Source organism: Fusarium pseudograminearum, chromosome 2 (genome assembly GCF_000303195.2).
Source record: "Fusarium pseudograminearum CS3096 chromosome 2, whole genome shotgun sequence".
Taxonomy (NCBI): domain Eukaryota; kingdom Fungi; phylum Ascomycota; class Sordariomycetes; order Hypocreales; family Nectriaceae; genus Fusarium; species Fusarium pseudograminearum.
In genome coordinates, this window is record NC_031952.1 from 6,874,306 (window position 1) to 6,889,174 (window position 14,869).

At 47.4% G+C, this 14,869-nt stretch overlaps 4 protein-coding genes across 4 annotated transcripts, besides 1 other annotated feature; 1 reads left to right on the plus strand and 3 right to left on the minus strand.

The window, feature by feature from the left end:
- Positions 1 to 417: 417 nt before the first annotated feature.
- FPSE_00098 (uncharacterized protein) lies at positions 418 to 1,232 on the minus strand (the record flags this gene model as incomplete). Its single annotated transcript, XM_009253218.1, has 2 exons — positions 418 to 764; positions 974 to 1,232. The coding sequence occupies 2 exons, from the start codon at positions 1,230 to 1,232 to the stop codon at positions 418 to 420; spliced, it is 606 nt and encodes a 201-aa protein (XP_009251493.1).
- Positions 1,233 to 5,115: 3,883 nt separating this feature from the next.
- Positions 5,116 to 5,553, plus strand: FPSE_00099 (uncharacterized protein; the record flags this gene model as incomplete). Its single annotated transcript, XM_009253219.1, has 1 exon — positions 5,116 to 5,553. One exon carries the CDS (start codon positions 5,116 to 5,118, stop codon positions 5,551 to 5,553), a length of 438 nt encoding a protein of 145 aa, XP_009251494.1.
- A 971-nt stretch (positions 5,554 to 6,524) lies between these two features.
- FPSE_00100 (uncharacterized protein) lies at positions 6,525 to 7,250 on the minus strand (the record flags this gene model as incomplete). Its single annotated transcript, XM_009253220.1, has 2 exons — positions 6,525 to 6,775; positions 6,827 to 7,250. The coding sequence occupies 2 exons, from the start codon at positions 7,248 to 7,250 to the stop codon at positions 6,525 to 6,527; spliced, it is 675 nt and encodes a 224-aa protein (XP_009251495.1).
- Positions 7,251 to 11,028: 3,778 nt separating this feature from the next.
- On the minus strand, positions 11,029 to 12,928 carry FPSE_00101 (uncharacterized protein; the record flags this gene model as incomplete). The annotated part of the gene is made up of 2 exons (XM_009253221.1): positions 11,029 to 12,740; positions 12,796 to 12,928. The coding sequence occupies 2 exons, from the start codon at positions 12,926 to 12,928 to the stop codon at positions 11,029 to 11,031; spliced, it is 1,845 nt and encodes a 614-aa protein (XP_009251496.1).
- Positions 12,929 to 13,561: 633 nt separating this feature from the next.
- Positions 13,562 to 13,646: a repeat region.
- Positions 13,647 to 14,869: the final 1,223 nt, after the last annotated feature.

Sequence of the window (14,869 nt, forward strand, 5' to 3'; positions counted from 1 at the left end):
GGGGGGGGGTCAATGGAACTAGGTGACTGAGCGCGAGACCAGTCATCTCCTAACCATTGTCTCTCTACTATAAACTCTCCTCATGGCTACGGAAACGGAGTGTGGATTAATCGGGCGTGGTGAGCGAATGTGAGACGGTATTTCTTAAGCAAACGGTCTGCCAATACGTGACTATAGACAGGACCTAAAAGTATGGAATTCAGTCAACTAGATATAAAATTTATTCCGACTCCTGGGGGGAAAAACTTTCGGGCAAAAAACCCCCCTGATGACTCTAACGTCCCGTCCCGTCCCGTTCATGTCCATTTGCTGTCAACAGCTCTTGCCTGAAAGACTGACGTCCAGAGAGAACTTTGGGTCGTCCTGTCTATGGTCCCCTAACCCTTGTCTACTGCCAGACGGCTGATGGCCATCTTTCTATTTTCTCTCAGTAAAGACTCTCTTTGCCTGCCAGTCTGCCCACGACTCCCACCTGTGTCCGTTGAGGCCCCTTTCTTCAAATCCATCGTCAATCTTTCGGGACCAGTCCATGCACTCGAAGTCAGTCCACGTGTCTCTAATCGCGCCAGCAGACTCGGTGAAGGAGTTGCCAAGTGGAAGGGTTTGAATCCAGCCTTTGGGAACAAAGCCAGCAGAATACCATGTGGAGATTCCTACCAGTCCTTGATCTCCGTCTACTATGAATGCAAGGGGCATCATCTTGTTGTGGGCGAAAACAATCTCGGAGCAGTCTATGTTAATATCTTTAAAGTTCTTCAAGAGGGCTTTAGGCGTGGATAAGCTTGATCCCACTAGTTCCCATTGATGATAAATTGTTCATTTAAGTTGCCTCTATTGATGCCATAGATACGATCGCTACGCCACTTAGAAAGTTCGTAATAAGCATCTGCTATCTGACGTGTCTACTTCGTCTTTAAGGCATCATCCTTGGTTTTCGGCTATATCTCAGCAATTGACTTGCCGGGTAGGATACTGTAGGCGATGTAGTAGAGGTGACCGTCACTATAGACCCCATGGCAGTATTCGGTAGGAACCATGAAGTTGTAATTTCTCTCTGCCATAGCCTTCAAGGTGTTATGCTCTTGTGCCCTAACGTTCCGGACGATGTGAAGGTGAGCGTTGCCGACCTTGTAGAGCCCTAATCCTGAGTAAGACTCTTTGAGAATGTCGGTGAAGGGACAGGAATCTGAGAGAGGCCGGGTAGGCGGTTTTGGGCTCGGAGCTTCGTCCATGGTGAAGAAGCCCCCTTCGCCATCCTCCCAGTGGGGTTGGGATGGTTTGGAAGTGTGCCGAGATATCATGGCATTGTCGTAGACGATCTATGCATTGTCATTGACCTCTTTCACGTAACGGTGGATGTTATGGAGGTGTCGTGTTTTCCAACTCATGGTGAAATACAAATCAAGGTACTTGGGCGATGATTGGGTGATGATTGGGAGTGTCTTTGACTTGAGTGAGAGGTGTTGAGATTTTTGGATTATCGAGAAATATGGCAGAGGCAACGAGGTAATTATACTTGTGCCTTGATATCCAAGCTTCCGACTCGGCCAAGCACATTGAACGTCCTCGGTTCAGAACTCGGACAGCCTTTCGTCTTCCTATTGCCATTCCCAAGGCGTTCCAAGAACGGTAAAGATCTGAAAGTTGTCATGGCAGCTGATAGCACCTAGTGTGGTGCTTTCTTTGTTCAATGGTACTGATGGTGTGAAGCACTGGGACGCCATCTCCGCAAACATGATCGGTGCGGTGGCACCTGATACCCAAATAGCTACTATTTTGCTCGGATTTCTTTCATTGGGATCCTGGCTGTGGTGGCTTCTATTGCTGCTATGCTATTGTGCCACGTATTCTTTGTTCGCGAAAGCAAAGCCACTCCAGCTTTTTTCTGTTCATTCCTGTTGGCGTCACTTTGTGTCTGTTTTCTCCCTGCATATCCCTAGGTCTGTCCTCCCAAGGCTATCACAGCAACTAAACCTCTTTATCCTCTTGTGCTCAGTGCCTCCATCGCGGGTTTGTCCTGTCTCGACTTTCCGTGTTCCTTCCTCAACTACAATGGTTCGTCATGCTCCCCGCGAGTGAACCTCAACAGATTTGTCTATACCTTCCCAAACCTCAAAGTATCTCACCAGATCCACATGTGACGTTTCAGAGCAGTCAATTCTCTACCTGGAAGAAAGCTTCAAGTCATTGCCCAGCCAGCAAGCCCTGGAAGGAAATAGATCGAGACCTGTAGTAATACTATCATCATTTACCGTAAAAGCTCGCCCCTGGCTATCCGCCTTCTCGTAATTCTCAGACTCGATCTACCAATTGCATTTTGTTGAGTGGTTTGGGCAGCCAATGACTGCGCGTACAGAATTCGCGATGGGAAGGAGCCAGCTTTCATGCTTCCACTTGGACATAACGCAGGCCGCTCACCTACGCTCCTTCCCTCTCTGCGCTCATGGAGGACGATAAAACAATCTCCTCCCATCTGCCCATCCTGATTTTCTTTTCTTCTTCATCATCCTCCACATCCCATCATCCTCACTTCATGTCCATCACCGTCTTGTCTTGTCACTCCTTTTGCTCAAGCGTCCTCCCATCCTCAGCGACTTGTCTTCGTTTGCACCATCGTTTTCCTGTTCATCACATCCATGTATCTGCTTCTTTCCAGCGACTTTGCCTACTCCAGCGTTTTTCTGTTCATTCCTGTTAGCGTCACTTTGTGTTTGCTTTCTTCCTGTACATCCCTCTGACTTCCCAGCGCTCTCATGTCTTTGCCCATCATGTACCCCGGAGACTCAGATTTGCTGACCCTTTGGGTCGATTATCATCACCGTCTCACAAGCCCAAGGTCTGCGAACAGCCCACTCAATGGCTACTTCGTTCCCTCCAGCGGGCTAGAACAACTCGGTTGTCCGAAGCAGGAAGATGACTCAACTAACCCGTCTTCCTCTTCACAGATGTGGCTGGCGGGGTGCTGGTTGGGGAGCACCCCCTTGTGCCTTTCACATAGTGACATTGCCTTCCGGCACTCTGTGGTCTTCCTAGCAGAGCGATACATTTTCCCCCAGTGATGCCTCTGTGAAATCCACTTGTTGACGTGAACTTCCAATGTTTTGTGCCACTTGAAGGCTCAGTAACTTCAAGAATGTCCAACTTTGTGCTGTGAAACAACTGTAGACTGTGCATCATTGCCTGTGTGACATGCCCCCTCGTGCCAATGTGTTTATCCATTGACGTCCCTCGTGAATCTGGTGTGTGAGGTTCCAGTGAGAATCGTACCTTGGCAATAGAAGAGAATCGGGGTGACTTACCTTGCCCAATCTATCGGTCTAATCCCATCTTTGTAGTTGACACAGGTAGGGTCAATAACCCAGCTGCCACAAGATTCTGTTGGAAAATCTCCAACGCTTTTCTCACGTTTCTCGACGCCCTCCATAATCTGTAGCCAACTCACAATGAAGAGAGGAGGAGAAGAAGGGGCGGGTAGGTGGGCGGGGGAAAGGTCTTTTTATTGACTGACCAGTGTGTCCAAAGCTTGATTCGCACTGCCACTGCACGACAGCTGCAGAATGGAACCTAATAGTCTTACAGTTCAGATGATCGAACAAATTGAAGAAAAAAAAGGGTTTTTCTTTAAACACTGGTGTGTTTTTTACTGATTGATAGAGCACGATTCCTTGAGTTCAAGTTTTTGGCATGCCCTGTGACATCGCACATTTTCCGTCACAACAGTCGTCAACGATGAAGCTACTAAGGTAGTCTCCAGCTGCAACCATTGGACAAGGAACATCAAGGCCACTGACACGGTTATTGGGTAGTTGACAGCGATAAGCCTGTTATTGGCTCGTGGAGGGTGCTTACACTGGATTCTTTATTACTAAAGTCTATCAGAAATATCTCGGGCCTTTTACCACAATATTCTAAGCCTTTCTCAGTTAACTTTTTCCCGCAGGCTCCCCCCCCCTCCCTCAAAGTAGCAGCAGATATGCTTTGGTCCGACGCAAAATGTCCATACCTCTGCACATACACAGTTCACCGCGAGCAGCCAGATTTTGGAAGCGCCGGCAACACAGCAGCGATAGCATTCGCTTGGTAGGCCCAAATGGATGAACAGAAGAACGGGAGGTGGTTGACTATCCTAGACTCTCAGTTCATAATACATTTGAGCTTCATGGCGCCATTGGGAAGATAGGTCGCAGACATTAGAAGTTCTTATACAACCTGACGCTACTGAGAAGTTTGGCATGCATGAGGTAACCACTGTCCCTCGAGAAAGACTTTACATTCGCCAATGGCCTTCTGAATTATATCATTAACGTTCTCCGGCAATACTTTGGTATGGTCGTTGCTTATTGGCAATCAGAAAGAATGAACTCCTACCGACTGAACAATATTCCCCTGGAAAAAGGTCGATCATACTTGGAAATACAGATCATATTATTTCTAAAGCGAACAGGTTTGAGTTACTAGTTCAAATCCAAGTTCCTACTCTTTTTATTCTCTAGAGTTGTTCTTGATTTCCTCATTCTCACTTGATATCAAATTACCCAAGTTCGCTTTTGTTTTAAAATATACATTCAAGTAAGTAGCTCTGCAGTGCTCAGCAATACTGGGATCGGCACATGTGATCAACTGTTTTATGGGACATGTCGTTGATATCGACCGCCACTTGTTAACCTGGCTGGTTATCATTTGAGCCAAAACATCAATGACTAGGTACTGTTATCAAGGGTTAATGCAAGAGTTGCTACCTCATATCAGTTCTGAGTTTAGTCTATCCTGTCTATTATTGGATACATCCCACTTGGTTAACGCTTATTGGACGAACCCCTCAACTGGATAGTGTATCTGTTGTCGGGGAGTCTAGACAGGCAGACAGGCTATCGTCATCTATTACCGATTGTGTTTCTAGGGCCGTGTAGAGTTTCCACTTTCGTCCGAGTGAATGATAGATACAAGGAGCGAATGCTCTTCAGCACGAGTTCTCAACTTGAGATTAGAACTATAAAGTCTTGATCCCATCCTCTCCTTCACTGTATAACTACCTCGAAAGTATTTATCTCCAAGTCCATAGTTTCATTTTTGCTCAATCTTCTCCCGTTCAACCCCAATTAGATCACTGCCGATATGTCAACTTTACAAAAGCCGCTAATCATCGATACCGTTTCCCTGCCAAAAGACTCGTCATCCTCGTTCATCGAGAAAGATAGGGGAAACGCAACATGGCATACACTCCTATCCGCACCAGGAACTATCAGCAACTCGTTCACCAGTGGTATTGCGACATGTCCTCGCAACGGCGCCTTGGCACTTCATCGACACACGCAGGCAGAGATATACTACATCCTTTCAGGCAGCGGAGAAGTAGAGGTTGAAGGGGTAAGACACTCGGTCTCGAAGGGCAACCTTGTTTGGATACCTGGAGACGCAGAACATGGAGTATTTTGCGGGGGCGATGAGCTTAAATGGCTCTATATCTTCCCTGAAAGCAGTTTTGACAATATCGTGTATCGGTTCAGTAGTGAGATGGAGAACGCTGTAAAGAAAATCAAGTCCAAGCTGTAGATATTGAGTTTGATTGAGGCTACAGAGGTTTATACAGATGGCTATCGTTGAACATTGGTTATACTACGGTCAGGAGCATCAATTTCTTTCATTAAGAAGGAAAACTCACTAGCACACACAGATACTAGGACTCAAGGTGTCTATAGAATAATGATTTATTAACAAAGGCTGCTTTATCTTATGTGCCTCATAATAAGTAGTTATACAAAGACCTTACTCAAAGGCATTCGTCATGCAATATAGAAGGTTACTTATGTCGGCAGAAAAGGTTTTACATCGGCAAGAATGCATAAAACCGTCACCCTGTCTCTTAATCACGAACCCATCAGTCTTGGCCCTCTGCCTCTTGGTTGTAACAGTCCGCCGCATTGCGCTTGTTCTCGCTGCGTCATGTCTGCTGCAGACCCTGGAAGCAAAGGCAAATCCTACTACTGGCTAGTGAGATACGTTGTGTAAGAATGACGCTGTTGTGATAGGGGCATTGTTCATCGCCAATCTTCGATTTCGAGGAGGCAGTGGTCTTTTGATGTGACAAGTTCTATATCAATTATTAAATCAAGTTTAAGAAAGCGAAAGTACCTTACGAGTAGCCTGTTTAGTAGGTGCTTTGACAGTTCTCAGATGGGTTAGCTGGACCTCGATTTCATTCGTTGGCCAAACTTTCCCGGGAAGTATTGAAATCAAAGGCGAGTCTAACCAAGAGAAAAGAGTGATGAAAGAACGCGGACGCCTAAAACACCATCTAAGAGCATGAGGAAACAATAATCCTGCAAGGAGGATGAACTGCGGCAGCAGCAGCATTGACGATGATGACATGAGCCACCCGAGTCTTGTCCGTCACGGGAGCTTTGCAAGTATTAATAATTCATGTAACCTTCCCATATTACTAGAGCAATATATTCAATATAGCTAACAGTAGGTAACTTGACTAGGGCAGCGAATGCGTAGAGATATTCAGAAAATTTCTCCCATCATTTCTGAGCTGGACGCATCATGACGAAAGTTTCATACAGCTCATCGACTCCAAATTTGCTCATGCTCTGGCTCTTCTCATCCAAAATCTCAAATCCATGTTTCGAATAGAGACCCTGACCACGTCGACCGGTGGCCACCACTAGGACGTCAATACCTAACTGGTCTGCCACTTCAAGACCAGATGTAACAAGCATACTTGCAAGTCCTTTCTTCTGGTGCTCCGGACGAACAGCGATGTAATGTAGTTCTGCTCGACCGTAAGTAAGTCTTTGCAACGGCTGTGCTTCGCCGCACTTACCCATGCAATCGGCGTGTTTGTATTTCTCCCTCCACCCATCCATGTGCTCATCCAACTCGTCATTATCATGGCTTGGATCCCATTCTGTCTCTGCGTGGCGTTTTGCGAATATCTCTTGCTGTTCGGCGCTCACATCTGGTGTCTGAGCGACGAGCCAAGAATCCTTGTGCGACTCTGGCATAATCCATCGTGCGTATCCTACTATATCTCCTGTCTCACTGTGTACCGCTTTCTGGTGTCTTCGTACGTCTCTGTCGGTAAGAAGGTTCTTTGGACTTCGGTCTGTAATACCTCGAATCATGTATTCCTTAGCTCGGCCTGTCCACGATAACCTCCACCAAGCCTCATCCCAAAATGCAGCGACCTTGCTTTGCGCAATGTATTGCCCGTCTTCAACGCGGCATGGCGACTGTACTTGATACATTGGTGCTGTTGGTGTTGTTGAGGTAGTAGTGAATGTGAGTGTCGTGGGAAGTGCGGGGAGTCATCTGCCCACGCCTGCGGCTACTAAGGATCTTATAATTTTCCAAGCTTATCAAAATCGCAAGGATCCAAAATGCCGTTTAAGCCGGAGGGAGGCTGAGTAGACGGATTGCATATTACTATGTTCCATGGGTAGGTAGCCTGTATCAAGGGTCAGCAACTCGAGTCCAATCATGTCTACGGAATCCAGGCTGCAGCGTGGCTCCATGCATAACTACAAACACGGATTATCACCGCCATACTATAACCGATATAATCATTACTTAAGGCATATATATAAAGAAATGGAAAATGTTGACAAGGTAATTTTCATACGTGGGAATATAGTTTAATTGTCTTTTTTTACCCATCTAGATAGTAGAGACTAAGAGAAAAAGTGTTAGAAAACGCAGAAGGCAGGAACTCAAGTCCAAATTGTGTCCGCTCCTTCCAATACAAGCCCCATCCCGGGTGACGCAATTGGTTAGCGTGTCAGACTTTTACAGCATAAGTAAATCTGAAAGTTGCGAGTTCGAGTCTCGCCTCGGGAGTCCTTTTGATTTTTTTTAATAATTTATCAATCATCTGCAAGCCAAGACAAATCGATTGCACTATTTCTGATAGATTTTGGAGCTCATCTGGTGGAGTTTTAATATTTTTAAAGCTAGAGGGGCTTTTGGTAAGCAGTGGAGCTGTATGCAGATGCCCCACCTTTAGCCGGAACTCTCACGTGATATCCCGCAAAGCGCAAACACCTTCATGTGTAACACAGATGGGTGGTGACTGAATTGATCATGATGACTACAGCGTGTCGTTTAAGTTCTACTTGATTCTCTCTCAGTGACGGCTATGGATACGGTGCTTGTTGCGCAATAGCGAGCAAGTTGTACCGATTAGACCTATCGAACTACTCTTTTTCTTATGCTTAGGCATTTGACGAAGCTACTGAGCTTCACCGGATTGGGCTGCGTGCATTTGGCGACCGGATTGCTTCACGCTCCCATCAGCAGTCGCCGAGGTATCATAGATCTCAGAGCAACAGAAAATGTAAACGCTGAGGGCATGCGAGATGAAAATATCATGTCAGTTTATGCGATTTTGATCAAGCAGCTTAATTTCCTACCCTAAAGCTCAGAAGATAATTGTTCCGTCCATGTCGAGTGAGGCAGATCCGGAGCCGAGTGGATCTTTGCACTCGTGCCCTCCGAAATGTCGGGACGCACAAAGATCAATTTTGGGTGAGTGACAACCAACGTTAAGACTGAGCAAGGCAGATAAAAGAAGCAAAAGACATTAGAGACGGAAAAACAATTTAGTCAGACTATTCAATTGTCACAAAATAATGATTATGTTACAGGGATGTTCCATGTTTGGTGCTGACCATTTGTCGGCATATCTTAGTAGGTACTTAGCGAATGTCGCCCAAGTACGCAGCAAACAAAACCGCAATAACCACCAAAAAAAAAATATAGCTTCATAGCAGCTACTGGTTTCGATCCAGTGACCTCCGGGTTATGAGCCCGGCTGTGATGAGTTAGTACTCTGTTAATGAGTTGCAGGTGGAGTCAAGACATACCGCGCTTCCACTGCGCCAAGCTGCTTTGCTTGAGCTGTTGTAACATATCGTTTCAATTTGGTATATGACTCTAGCTCATGTGGATCAGACGATACCCGAAAGGACTTGACGGGCTGGCACCGTAACACTACCAGGCTTCACTCATCAGAACATGGCAGTGTCTCAAGCAATGAGTCACAGGAGGCACACGATATGCATAGCGATAACGAATGCATTATCTCGCCCACATAATTACTTGTGATTTGTTGTGTTACATCACTGCGCCAAGGTAGGTATTGTCGCATTGTTCACCACTGATGAATATACCTTGCCAGAACGAAGCAACTGTTTGATCACATAGGTACCATCACCACAGAACGCCTGTAGAATGCCATGAAGGACTGGCTTGACCGCGTTATTGTTGCCTTCAAGGTCAAAGTCCCAGATTGAAAGCAAGGACCTCGGATGACTATATCGGCCCTGATCTCTGTAGTGCACAAGTCAGGGTCCTCATGTATGCGGTACCCAGTCTTGTGACCGATGCTTCGTCGGTGCTTTATTTTGCGGTCATATTTCCTAGAGACGACAACAGAATACAACTATTGTTATAGTATTTTACTTTAGTTGTTGGACATTCCCCTCCCGCCCTACTTTATCTTGTCCCCCATTTCGCTTTCGTCGAATTCGCAGCCATATTTCTTGAAAGAGAGGAACTGACCCAACTACTAATATAGACTTTTGCGTTTCCCTGCTTTCACTTCCATATGAAGATACTCTCGACACTCTTTACTAGGTGTCTCGATCTACTCAAATCATTTACAAGGGTTGCATTGGAGAGCAAAGTGGTAGTGCAGAGAGGAAGCTGAGTGGCCTGCAGCAGGAATAACTTCTTCCTATTCTACCGGGCAGTGGTTACAGGTGCTTCGAATTGCAACGGAGTGTCTGTATACCTATGTACTATACTGAATAGTATAAGTTCCTCTGCTTTATCAGTGATTCAATGTTGGTTTATACCCAGGCACTGGTAGGCAACGACGAGAACTAGCAACTGAGAGATTCACTCCGTCATTTGCTGCGAATGCCAATTAATACATTTCTTTCCAACATTATCTGCACCCTTAAACCTTTGCCTCCTTACACATCACCACCATCACCACCACCGCAAGAATGAGCGACTGCCCAGTCTATGCCCGCGCTGCCCGCCTACATAGGCGCGTTGCCCTTAGACGCCATATGGCTCGTATTATAGCACCATTCTTGAATCCTTCACGCCCAGGCCTTCCAGGAGGGAGTATTTCGAACGCAGAGATCGAAGAGTTTGATAGAGGCTGGCCCGGCAAATTGGAGCCAATAACAGATGAAGCTTGGGACGCCGCGATCTCCTCGCAAGAGGCGTCGTAGTCTTCCGGACCGTAAGATCATTCTTTCTCAAGGCTCTGGGGAAGAGTAAAAACAGTATGTGGTGTCCAGTATTTGCGAAATAATTTACTGATAGATGTAGCGATACCATCAATGGACGCGGCAACGGCTGTCAGTTTTTCGGCATGGACGGTGGACGAGGGAAGGTGTTCGCGATAGCAGCATTGGTGGACAGTATTGCTCGTTCTTCATACATCAATCACATCACATTGTTCATAGCAACAAATTTTGTTGAAACGTTCTATTAGTTCATGTTCTTCGCTGACATGCAGACTTTATCTATCATTTGTATGCTGCCAAAGATATATCTGGCTCACATTGGGGTATCTGCCACCCTGGTATAATGACCCTCGCATAACCGCCCGAAAGATGCAATATTCAGGAGATAGCAAGAAAAGGCAAAGGTAAAATAAGACTGCAAACAATTCTGTGGCTTTGCAGCGCCCATGGCTTTGATTTCCTGTCTCGTCCCATTCCATCCTTCTTCAACACCGTGGTATCACAAAACACAAAAAAAAAACATAAACTGGCAGAGATATACAAAAGGAAACATATGTTGGTCCCGAATGCTGAAATGTACCAAGAACAAATAAAAAGAAAAGGCTCGTCATATGGTAGAGGATGGGGTATCCTGTCGTAAAGTTCCTCGTCCTCCACTTTGGACCGTGTACGGAATGATTATTAGTAGTACAGATATGTGGTAATGGTAAATAAAATGAAATCATGATGCTCAAAAAATGCTTTTCCGTTCCGAGATTAAAACGCCTTATAGTCTCATGTCGCTGTCGTCCAAGTAGAAGCTTGTGGGTGAGCCGAACTGCTGTTGCTGTGCGTGAGGCATGAAGCCAGGGTTCGATGTGTAGCCTTGTTGAGGGTGACCCATTCGCATTGGCAGTTCGTAGCCCGTTGGTACAGATGTGGGCATCATCTCGGCATACATAGCTGGAACAGGAGGGACAGCTTCGTGCTCGGATGCGGGACTGCCATAAACGCTGGACTTCTTCTTGGGACGCAGGTTCTCGAGGCTCAGTCGCTTGCCCCAAGATCCAGGTCGCTTTGTAGGAATCGGAGTAGCAGGGCGAGTAGCGACGGGCTGTTGCTGGTTGGGCATGTACACATTACCCATGACAGTGTCTTGTTGAGGGAAGTGCTGCGCCATGCCAGTCATATCCCATTGTTGTTGAGGAAGCTCTTGGCCTGGTAGAATGTAGGTCATTGAGGCATCCGCGAAAGTATTCATCTGATCGGGTGCAAATTTAGGTGCGTCAACAGGCCAAACATGCTCATTAGGGATGGGAAACGGTGTTCCTGGATGAGGGCCAGCTGTAAGGTCATCACGAACCATAGGCTCAGGGATGGCGTCCACTGGCGTTGATGGTCGAGTCTCCTGCTTAATGCGTCGAACAGGGAAGGAGGGCTGTGGCGTTGTAGGAGGCTGTTTGGTGACAGTGACCATGGGTGTGCCAATGTCACTGCTGTTATCCATCTTGGGCTGCGCGCCATCGAGGTGACCTACTGCATCCATCAAGCATTGTGATCGGAAAGGTAGGGAGAACTGAAGGTCAATCTCGCTTGGTGGCGGTGTGGTAGGGTTGGTAAATGGTGATGTGCCAAGAATGAAAGCCAGGCGAACCAGAGTAGAGATATCTTCACCAAGGTGGCGAGCCTCGAGCATGCGCTTGAGATCGCCAGAAGAACGAGGGCGCCATGTGAGCTGCTGTCTCTTCTCCTTGGGCCATATGCAAGTTTTCCAGATAGACTTGACCTTGGACTGTCGCATCAAGTTGTGCAGCTGAGCCTTGTAGTCCCAGTTGTTTACATCAAATCCATCCTCAAAATGCTTTGCGATGTGCTCAAAGTACTTGTCGCGACTGGCAGATGCCTGCTCGTTGGTGGAGGCCTCAAAGACGCGGTCCTTGCAGTTACCGAAACCGCAGCCAAAGACGACCTGTGGACACAACTCAGTCTTTGCTGAGCTGTTGGGGAGAGCGTCCATGCGGTGTGTCTCCTTGGCGTGAGTGCTATAGGCTCGCTCAGTAGCAAAGGATAGATGGCAGCCCTTGGTCTTGCACAGCCAAGTCACGTCAGCACCGTGAAAGTTGTAGAGATGCTTCTTGAAGTCGCTCTTCCTGCCGAAACCCACGGGGTTGTTGTCCAAGAAACACATAGGGCACTGGTATTTCTTTGAGGTTGGTGTGACGTGCCGGGGCGACGGGTGAGAGGTGACATCGCATGAAGGAATGGGTGACTGCATAAGATTTGGCGAATCAAGCCAAGTACGATCGGTAACTTTGCCGACTTCACCATCATGAATCGAGGGAACGTCGGCGGCATTGTCTTGCCATGTCGATTGAGTTCGGATTGATGCAGCGTCGGATCGCGCGTGGCCAACGTCAGAGTTGCTCCATGATAGCGAAGGCGCGCTTGTGTTGCTTGTGTTGCTGAGTAGTGTGGATGCTGAAAAGGTGGAGGCTCGTGCTATTTAGTGTTAGCAGGTCCCTCCCTATTTTGATGTGTAATCGAAATCACTCACATGAAGCACCAAGACCGGTGAGCGCGCAGACAATGCTAGAGACGCCGTAGCGACGAGCAAGACCCAGGAGGATTTGCTGGTCCTCTTCGGTCAATGGCCTCACAGGCTCGTCTTGTGCTGGGAATGGAAACATGTTGTGTCAGGTTGTGTTTGAAGGGTGATGGAGTCTCAATCGACAGTGCGATAACGCGCACTCAGCGCTTGGTTAACTATTGCCGGCGACTCGAGTTGGTGTGACAGAAACCAATGTCAGCAGTAATAGACAGTCGCCGGTGGTGTGACTATCATCAAGTTGAGTCGTTGATGATTGAAGTTGTTCGTGTAAGATTGGCGATGCGCTTGACCAAGAAGAGTCGTGTTGATGAAAGAGAGTGGTGTCGAGTCGAGTCGATTGAAAGCGAAACGAGGGGAAATCGACAGCCCGCGACGATTAGTATGTGATTGTTGGGTCGTTGAGTCGTGAACCAAGAAAGTCTGTCTTGAAATGTGATGTGAGAGCGAGAGGTATCTTTGTGGGGATGAGAGCAGATTAAAACAGAGGCGAGACACGATCAATTAGAGTGAAAAAACAAGACGAGATCAGAACAGAAGAGACACGCAAGGGTCCTTGTATATGAGATTGGGGATTAGTAGAGTAAGTACTTTCTTTTACTCGGAGGGAGAGGGGCGGGTGTAAAGAAGAGGGAGTGAGCAGCAGGCGGAGAGGCGCAGACAGTAAGTGAGTAAGTGTAGGTGCGTGCAGGTGCAGTCAGTGCGGTCAGTGCAGGGGAGGAAGGGCAAAGGAGAGGCAGAGGCAGAGGCAGAGGCAGTCAGAAAAGAGGGAAAAAAGGCGAGAGAGACAGAGAGAGAGAAAGTCCTTCTAGAAGCCTTCTTCGAATCCCTGGACTTGTATGAGACATTATAACGGGCTTGCCGGAGTGATCGCTCTTGGACGACCCACGTTGGTTCAACCCATGTCCTAGTTAGTCTCGAGGCTAGTGACTCCGTCCATCAGGGGGGTCCCTTGTCGACTACCAAGGCCGTTTCAGGAACGTCATTCGCTCGCATTCTGCCTCCTCTGCCTTTTCCGTTTGAAAACGAATGTCCCATTGAGTAGGCGGGTCGAGCATCTTTGACGTGACGTATCTGTACCTGACCATGATCTACTGTTCCGGCATTTGGACATTTCAGGGGAGAATGGATCGTCAGGTACTACTCTAGAGACAGGACGACGAAACAATGGGGTTGCTAAAAAGCCACGGGGCCAAGCTAAGGTAAAGCCTCGCTGCCTCGATAACCTGACTAACCGCTCTCTCTCCTTTGAGCCAGCCAGCCAGCCCAGTCTGGGTAGGTACATACATACCTTAGTAGCGACGGGGCCATGGACAGACCAAGACAAGTCAGCGACACCACCACAACAGTCAGTCATCTCATCAACGATTTACTGGACTGTGGCCAAAAATAAGGCCCTGTTTGCAGCAAATTACACCTCTGGTTCCCCTGCCAGGCCCATCAGCAGCAGCAGACTCCTACATGCAACGTAAGGGAAATGACCGACAGAAATCTGAAATTCTTCTGCCGTCATTCTAGAAACTGATGCATGCAGGGGAAATTGCACTGTTCCATCCTGTTGCCAATACAACCATGAATTAGGGTTTTGTGGGCAGCCTGACATGGAATGGAACCCATCGGCCACTTTCAACCGTTCGTCAATGATGTTATCCTAATTATTATGAGCCCCGTTTCAACTGCCTCTTTGTGCGAGAGTACCTCATCAATATCCGTACGTAACGGAATCAACGCTTGATCACGCCTAGCTTCTAGCTTGCGCCGTGTCGCGTCGCTATTGTCGTGCCAGAAGCTTGCAAGATTGAACTACTCCATTAGTCAGTCCATCAATCCCTGACGAGCATCCAAAAGGCTTCCTCCTCTTCCGAGCATCGGCGCCGAAAAGCTCAAGAGCCATAAAACCAAACTCGGGTGAAACCACTCAGTCTGCCTCTACCTCTACTCTCTCCACAGTGGAATGGATCCCCAGACCCCAAAAAATATGAGAAAAAACGTGGTCGGACCTGATCAACGCGACTCAACTAAC